The sequence below is a fragment of the Austrofundulus limnaeus genome, unplaced genomic scaffold (assembly GCF_001266775.1).
Source record: "Austrofundulus limnaeus strain Quisiro unplaced genomic scaffold, Austrofundulus_limnaeus-1.0 Scaffold687, whole genome shotgun sequence".
NCBI lineage: Eukaryota > Metazoa > Chordata > Actinopteri > Cyprinodontiformes > Rivulidae > Austrofundulus > Austrofundulus limnaeus.
Window position 1 is genome coordinate 5,165 of NW_013953089.1, and position 9,323 is coordinate 14,487.

General features: G+C 40.8%; 1 protein-coding gene across 1 annotated transcript in view; it reads right to left on the reverse strand.

Annotated features, from left to right (window-relative positions):
* Window positions 1-203: 203 nt before the first annotated feature.
* Window positions 204-9,323, reverse strand: part of LOC106531879 (constitutive coactivator of PPAR-gamma-like protein 2) — a gene marked incomplete in the record, with an annotated part of 25,207 nt that continues 16,087 nt past the window's right edge. Inside the window, 3 exon segments of the mRNA XM_014027820.1 lie at window positions 204-5,390; window positions 6,916-6,979; window positions 8,696-8,831. Coding sequence (XP_013883274.1) covers window positions 5,136-5,390; window positions 6,916-6,979; window positions 8,696-8,831 — 455 coding nt within the window.

Consider the following 9,323-nt stretch of genomic DNA (forward strand, 5'->3'; position numbering starts at 1 on the left):
TCGCGAAAACAACCATATTCACGTGACTTTGATAGCATTTCTTACTTAATGGAAACAGGTAATCTGGAATGGAAACAAAATATCTACAAAGTTTTGCGCACATTTGCAATGGAAACGTGTCTTTTTTTTCCACGTCATCTCTAATTGGTCCTTATTGAACACAAACGTAAAATTTTATAAATCAAGACACTGGAAACCAGACGTATTTTTTTACTAAAAGAATAAATTTTATTTCAGCACTGTAAGTCATTTCCCAACCAGTACAAACATGACTGCCATCTTTGTCTCTTCCTGAACCTTTCCTCCCCTCTCTCTGTGAGATCAGACCATCAACAGCCAGACAAATTAAAAATGAAAAACAAAACTTTCGTTGTTTCACCTTTCCACAGACCCTTTGGTGCTTTCATAATGCTAACAATGACAAATTATACCAACCATAATTATAACAACAATAATGATGATAATATTTCTATAACAATTATATTATGGAAAGATTTGAACCCTTTAACGCTGCACGGGTTGATTTGGGTTTTTAAAAGTACTTGTGCATCAGGACGCTGCTGAAAATGGGCCAAAGTGAAAGAAATTGGTTTGTGATAATCAGCGTGAACGGGACCGAGGCATGTGAGGAGGGGTGGGTATGATGGTGTGTGTGTAGGGGGGGGGGTCTGCTGAGAGGAGGGGAGTGGCAGTGTAAAGAGAGACAGACAGAAATAAGGGACCTTCAATCAACCCTGACATGATGCAGTGAGAATCAACAGGTCCAACAGATCCAGTGGTTCTGTTTGACAGTAATACTGCTTCACTTCCACACATCTACATGAAACACTTTTGTTCTGGGACTTGGTTCTAGTCACAGTCCAGCTCTTTACAGACTCTCCTCTCTCATGCAGGCCAGGTTTTAACTGAAGGAGAGTGGATCTTCCTTCCAACACCATATTGAGTCGTTTCAGATTCKTACTGGTGGATTTTTGTTTTGATGGGACGTAAAAAGTTAAAATTAGGCCAAACCTTTTCACGGCCGAGTGCAACTAACAGCCATTAACTCACGTCAAAAACACCAGCAGTTTGTAAAATATACGTTAGATTTTTGAGGTAAATTTAGCAAAAACAAACTTAAAACAGACCATTTCAACTGTGTATGTTGTGTGAAATCTCCACGAAGGCTTCAATAAGCCCAGATGTGTGCAGGAAGGAAGACCCGGCCTCTGGGCCTGCCAACACGAGGACACTTGGAGAGAGCAGAACAAGTTAGAAGTATGAAAAGATACATAAAGTGCCACAAACCCCAGCATGACCGGAGGCTTTCCTACCATTCCGTCCTGTTTTTCTGTAGATTTGCTGTAAAAGCGCAGCGACTCACAGCCTAGAATTCAGCGAGCAGAGACACGGATTCACCCACAGCGGCTCTGCGGTCCAAACCGCCGGCTCGATCCCTGTCCGTCTGCRTCTCTGCGACTGCCACCGTTACCTCACTGACTTGTCGAAGAAATCACGTGCTGCAATGGAATAGCTATATATAAAATCATACTAATCAGTAAACTCGTTACTTATAGAGGAGGCGGTGGATGTGGAGGGGGTTAATTCTTAATGTTGGGACGATTGTGGGTGGGCGAGGGTGTACTTTGGTTCTCAGATGTTCAAAAAGACATGCTTTGCTGCTTTGTGCAAGGGCGCAGAGTTCAGCTTAGACTTGATGAGAGAAATCGTTGTCAGGAATATTGTGAGAATCGAACATAGTGCAGACGATTTTTCAAATTGGGGGGAGAAAAAAACAAAACAACGGGCGATTATTTGTTCATACAAGAGAAACGGTGAAGTGGTCTAAAGATGCCATTTAAAGTACAGATGAGAACGGCGATCGTTACAGTTCAAATCTCTAGGTTGGCTAAATGTTTCAGTACTAACTGAAGCGATGGTAGAAGGTTAAGATTAGATGAAATAACATTAAAATAGTAAGAAAACACATTTGCACAATTGAATAAAACGGTTTTGATTTTTTTTCGTTTTTACGTTTTTTTTAATCACTCTGGCTAGATACATATAGAAACTGATTATCAACGTTAATATAACCTTTACTGTTAGTTGGGTTGATTAAGGGGCGGGGCAGCCCAGAGAAAAGAGAAGAAAAAAGAACGGCCAATAAAAAAACGGTCCTAAAGGGCTAACGGAGGGGCAGAGAAAGAAGTAAAGGGGTTGAGAGGGGGGTGTGGGGGGGGTCATCTGTGTGTATTATATTCATGTGTGTGGCTACTTTAACGAGTGCCTGTGAGTGTGGACTGTGTGTGTGTGGRAGGATGTTTGACATCTATAAGGGAGCGAGGAGGTTTTGAGGGTAAAGAAAAGAAGTGAACAAAGAGGGAGGTGAGAGAAAACATGGTTAACGGGGGAGAAACCGATAGAACAAGTAGAAAAATCACTGATCAATACCTAYTGAACTAAAACAGACAAGGACAAAGAGGGACACTACATCATGTGTTGTGTTGAATATATTTTCTCCAAACTAGCTACTGTGTAACTCTGGATTTACCACTGATGTATCTGCATGTCTGTATTAGTGTGTGGTGTGTGTGTGTGTGTTTGCATGCCTGACACGCGAGGTGTCTCCTTTTCCATAAACCTTCAATGCAAACCTGACGCTGTGGGATTACAGTCAGTAGAACGTGTTACCAAATGATCTCTGATGAACGGACAATCACTTGACTGAACTGAAACTGCACAAAAAAATTAAAATAAAATCATCACTTCAGCACAAAAGCAGAGAGAATGCTGCTGGTAACAAATACAACTGATATCTGTCTGGGTGTTGTTTGTGTGTGTGTGTGTGTCAGAGTGTTTTAATTGTCATCCAGCGAGCGAATCGAGAGAGGGCATCACACAGGATCATGCTCTGGCTCGCCGCTGAAAAAGCCATCTTCTTCTTCTTTTTTTTTTTTGCCACAATATTTTTGTTGCAATCCATGTTATTTGAACTAATGTCAAAAATTGAAACRGTTGAGTATATGACTCCTAGTAATCCTAGACTTAGTATTTCGGCCAGTAGAGCTAAACTCTGTCGTCTAGTCTCGGTGTCAGTGTTTTAAAGTCCTGTGTTAAACCCCAGACCCTACAACGTGCGCTGCACCTGACGGCAACAGCGAAACGGGTCTGAACCTCTGGTCTCGTTTGGTGTCGATGTAATCGATGGCGATGCGGTCCAGCCTCGTAACGTCTACACGTGTGGCAGTCGATGGGTCGACGTGTCATTAACTGTTGAGCTCAACGAATAAAGAAAGATTTTTAAAGTGACTACATTAACACGAACGGTGTCAGGGTTGTTGTTTTGCTTTTCAGAGGAGCTTTTTCTGTCAATTCTGTGGCACATGATAGAGCACAAGTCACCAACATAGTAAGAAAATAAGGTGCTTCTAGTGGACTTGCCTTTTTGTGTGTAAGCAGTCAATTTCAGCCTTTCTTAGAATGATTAAAGGTCTGAGATCTGTCACTTTACTGCTTTTAGATTTGCAGCTGTGCTACCAGGTTTATTTAAATATCTCTTGTTAGATAACACCCACTGTGGGGTGGTGGTGGGGTGGCACAATTCATTGTCTACATACATAAGTGCTCTAGAAACATGTCAATAACGTCAGATGCCCCAGGCTGTGAGTGGCACACTCCCGTGGTGTGCCACAGGTATGGACTTTAGAGCAGAAAGGCTTCCTGCTGGTCTACATGGACCCGCTCCAGGCTCTGCATGGCAGCAGCTCTGGGCCAACGGGTTCAAGTTATGGGGGCTCTGCCGTCGCATCAGTTTGTCATGACGCGCTGCCGCAGATGGACAGCGGTGCATTATTGACATACGCTTTGGAAAGAACATATTGAAAATCTGATAAACTTCCAGGAGTCTTTGACCCGAACGACCAAAACCCCCCGCTGTAGCTTCGTTGTAAAGTTCTTAACCGAATGATTTAGGCATCGGTTGCTCAGAACTTCCTTTCCACCTCTGTCACCGGGCAGCATTTAGTTTTATTCTTTTTGGCCTCGAGTCAAGAAGGTGCCTTGTTTTTCTTATTCTTTTTTTTTTAAATATCTTTTTCACTTGGTAGAGGACTGTCCAGTGTGGTTGAATTTTTTTTTAAAACAAAGTGCTTCTTTGTTTGAAACCACTCTGTTCACATTCTGACGTCTCTCAAATAGATCTCTACCTTTAAATGTAGTCCTACATGTCATAAAGATTTACTTCGGAGCAGGCAGAATGTTATTCCAACTGTATATAGGGGCATATTTAGTCTCATCGTATTTTAAATACAACATTAAGTGCTTCTGCTGGGTTAATACAATCAAAGCTTTGGGACAAAAGGACAAAGGGGAAAGGACAATCTTGCATACTTCAGGGCTTAAGGTGCATAAATTTATGGGGTTCTTAGCACATCTAAGGACTAGGCTATGCTACATAGGTCAAAATAAGACAGCACACTATAACCATGGTGGTGCTCCAGTGATAGGTAACCAATTAATCTATAAAGTGGAGGGGTTTGCGCCAGCACACATTCCAACAGTGTGTGTGTATGGTAAGGTGGGGGTGTGGGGGGTTCACTGCACAGAACGGTACACCACTGTGTTGAAACTCTCACTTCAAACCTCTCTAAGGCTATGGCAACAAACCTCACCAACTCCACGCTGTAACCGCCTCCCATCAGTCGCCATAGTCGTGGAGATTCAAACAATGGGACCATTAAAAACAACTAAAAACCTTGAGCTGTACAGATATCCCTGCTGAGGGGGCTAGAGGGCTCGTTTAAGGGGTGGGCTGTGACACGGGACAAAACTTCAAGCCTATTTCGCTCTGAGTGCAAGAAAAGTGACATCTGGGATTCTTTTTTTAAAAGGGGTGGGGCGCTTATGAACTCATGGAGGAAACTCTTCGTTATGAAACAAATGTAAAACCACATGAGTAAAATAAGGGGAGCAACAGCTAACTGCTTCAGTCGATCAGATGGAGCAGGAAGTGGAGCGAGGAGCCGTCGCTTCACTTCCTGCTTCATGGGATTTAGCGTGAAGTTAGCAGACGGGGCAAAAAAACAAAATAAATCTTGGGGAAAGGCAGTCGAACACAAACAACTCTCTGAGAGCAGTGCATCCTGGGAAGAATGCCATCACTCCTCCTTTTGTAGCGCTTCATCTGACGGGCAGTCGTCAAGGCAACAAGGGGCCTCCACTTCCAACCCCTCTGATTGGTTGTCTCTGCTGGCTAAGGCACATGAGATTGGCTGGGCCAGAGGGGCCAGCTCCAGGGGCTGGTCGATGGCAGAGGCTGATGAGCTGCCGTTCAGCTGCTGAGTTGTAATCTCTGGCGTGGAGCCCACCTCCTCTGGGGGCTTGGTGGGACTACTGGATGGTGGGGGTGATGTCTGAGGGAGAGCCGTGAGAACGAGTGTTAACAGGACACCAGAAGGTATGACCAAACAGAAAAGAGGGAATGAGAAATGGTTTGTTCTTGCCCCTGCAGCGTGAATGAGGGTGAGATGCACGGCTGTATAAAGTAAGAGTTATTAACTGATAAAGATCTGTATGTGTTGTATGATGCAATGATTGTTCCACATTTAATCCATTGTACTGAAGTCTGGAGACAAACATAGAAGTTACAAATATTATTCTGACTTCACAAAAAAGAGCTGGAGGAATTATTACTAAAAAACATTATGGTCATCCAACAAATACATGATTTTATCAGTTGAAATTATTGAAAAAGTCAAAGAAAACATCTTTTTATTTAAGAAAGTTGGAATAATTCACACAATTTAACCCATTTTTTTCCCATAACTGGCATATTTTCTTTTGAATTTGGCTCAGCCAAATTGAAACAGGAAGTGACATCAGAGGGGAACTCTTTAACAAAGAAAACTCTCTGGTCTTCGTTTATTGAAACAATATTATTTGAAATCTGACTCTTCATCTCTCTGATAGAGACTCAAAATAATCTTAAGAAACATCAGATTCTTCTCTACAGTCTGTGTTGTTATGCACTCTGTTCACATGCAGACATTCCCCTATGACATCACTTCCTGTTACCTCACAGGCAAATATCTCATCAACTTGTCAACAATCTGACATCACAGGCACTTTAAAGGAGTTGAGATTTTTGTAAAACTGCAATTTGAACTAGTCTGAAGGAAAGAAGTTCTTCAATTTAAGGAATACAACTGTGGAATAAACTTAAAGTGCCTGTGACATCAAATTTTTGTAATAAACATGAATGCATTTTTTGAAAGATAACATTGATAACATATTGCAAAACAAATTTCATGTCGCTCAGATGAACGGTTGTTGAGATATTGGCATGTGAAGAAACAGGAAGTGATGTCAAAGGAGAATGTCAGCATGTAAGCAGTGTTGTTACAAAAGCTAACAACACAGACTGTAGAAAAGAATCTGATGTTTCAGAGTTAAAGTTTAAATAATTTTGTTTTAATAAACAGAGACCAGCAAGTTTATTTTATGAAAGAGTTCCCCTTTGATGTAACTTCCTGTTTCACTTTGGATGAGCCAAGTTCAAAAGAAAATAGGCCAGTTATGTGACAAAATGTGTAAAATCATGTGTACAATGCCAATTTTCTTAAGCATAAAGATGCTTTCTTTGRCTTTTTGTATTTGAAGGACAGGCATGTCACAGGCACTTTAAGACTGAAGTTAAAAACTGCTGGAAAAGAGGAATATAAAAGCTAGCTTGTTAAAGAAATATGAAATATAATGTGTGTTGATTTTATTTAGTTTATTTTCAAGAATGATAAAAATAAATACATAAATAATAATAAAAATACTTAGTTCTAAATAACATATTTTAAAGCTGTAACCATAATATCATGATTCTGTGAAACTGTATTTGTAAAGTTACAACATGACAGCTTTATGTTTTGGAGCAGTGCTGGTCATTACCTGTGTTCTGTTGGCAGCTACCTTTTTCCCACCCTTCACTTTTGCTGGAATCTCCTTTCCCCTTCTATGAAGAGAAAGAAACATTTCAAGAGTTTTGCACCAGTTTTTAAAACATTTCCAAACACATGAGTTGCTGCAGTCAGGATCTAACACAGTGGTGCCCAGTCCTGGAGGGCCACTACCCTGCAGGTTTTACATGTTTCTCTGCTCCAACACACCTAATCTGAATGAACAGATGATGAACAGACTACTGCAGAACATGAAGAAGTCATTCAATCACTGAATCAGGTGTGTTGAAGCAGAAAAACAAGTAAAAGATACAGSTTAGTGGCACTGGAGGAGCAGGGTTAGACTTGCCTGGTAAACACCGTCAGTGATCTATTACTATAAATACCAGGAAATACCGTAATCTATTTTAATGTCTGAATTGTCTTTCTACAACTGCGTCCTCTTATTGTCTTCATCAGAACTTTGAGACATGTAGAAATACCTCAACAACAAAAAGACAATTAAAGTTCTTGACAGACAACCTTATGTTCATTACTGTAAAATCATTGATAAATACAAGATCTTGGACTTCGAAAATTATCAGATTCAGTGATTTAAGTCTTGTTTTTAAGGTCTTAAATGGACATGCTCATCCACCTTTAAACAATTTTATCCACGAACAYACATCCAGAATGAATACAAGGTCTCAAACTAGAGGGGACTGTGTTGTCACATGACAGAGAACTGAGTTTGGGTGGAAGGTCACGTCTATCAGAGGAACTTCCTTATGGAATGAACCAGCAAATATCAGAGACAGAAGCTGTGTTTTCATTGCAAATGTGTGCAAAACTTTGTCGATATTCTGTTAATGTAAAAAAAAAAAAAAAAAGTTTCGCAATTGCAATGTTTCCATTAAGTAAGAAATGCTATTAAAGTCACACGTGAATACGTTTGTTCTCGCGATAAGTCTTTACAAACACGGCGGCAATGGAGGTAATAATTGCTACCATGACACTAGCGATCATCATCAGCCATCAGAGGAGACGTCGGCGTCTTATCAAGGCTTTCGAGCAACAAGYCCCTCATATTTGGGAGCGGCTACGTATGCGGCGTTTTTGGGAAATTGTAGTCGGTGAGTTTACTACTTTCWTTTACAACTTCAGTGATTTTACTACTTCTACTTCCTCTTGTCTTCTTCGTCGTCATCTTTTTCGCCAGTAGAAACAGCCGGTTGTTGATCATGTGACTCCTGTGATGTGAAAAAAGTGTTTCCATTGCAGTTTTGCGAAACACACCAATTTCGCTACGGCCGAAAACCCACCTCACCCTAGCGCAAAATCATTTAGTCGAAAAAAGGAAGTTTTTTCGAAATTGACATGTTTCCATTGAGCAAACTTATTTTCGAAATTCTAATTTGCCCATTTTCATGGTCAATGGAAAAGCAGCTTGTGACASTTATTCCATTTTTTAAAAAGAAACTTAAAGTTTGGCTGAAAGAAAATCAGTCATGCATTCATTTGTAAAATAATTTAACTGTGTATTTTGTAGACTGAGGAGTTTGTGTGTTTGTTGGGCAGTATTGAACTTTGTTTTGTGTACTTGTTTTATTAACTTACTTTTTTATCTGCTCAGGACTACAGATGAAATTTAGCTGTTGCGCATTTTATATTCACAGAACATTGATCAATGTGCCTTGTCCTTTTAAATAAATAAATGAAATGAAACTGCACYGACAATCAAACAGTAAACACTTGGTTTGACCGAAAAGAACAAAACAAAAACCATCACTCACCCTTTTCCTGCTCCCACTGACACCACCTGCATGTTGAAGCCTCCCCTGCCATGGACAGGTTTGTTCCCCGCCCACTGGCCAACCACCATGCCGGCTATCTCCAGCTTACCTCCTTGAGGAGGGATGGACTGAATGCCTGCAGAACCAGGAAGAACATAACATCAGTTTAGGAAGAACAAACTGTGTTTCAACAGATTGATTCAGAGAAAAAAGTTACACATATAGTTTTTACCACAACTGTTACTGCAGATGAACTGTGTTGGTTATAAATAAATAGTTAAGTCTATAAGATATTATTATATTAACAACAGATAGCCTCTCAAGCAGAGTTGGGTACTGAAACTCGGTTCCAGTATGGCACCGGGGCGAAGATCAACGGTAGTATACAGACCGAAACACAACTCTAACTTCGGTGCCTCAAAGAAAGCTGTTAATTTGCGCCCTCTGGTGTTCACTGTTAACAGAACAGAACCTCAGCTTAGCCAGTTAGCCTTTGCGCTAACGCAGACACTACATAGCCTTATATGTATTAGCTCGGCGCTAGCGCAACAAACAAGCTAAACTGAGGTCCTCCATCCACATGACAGAGAGGGGAATGCAAAAATGACTCAGTCTGCAACTGAAAATG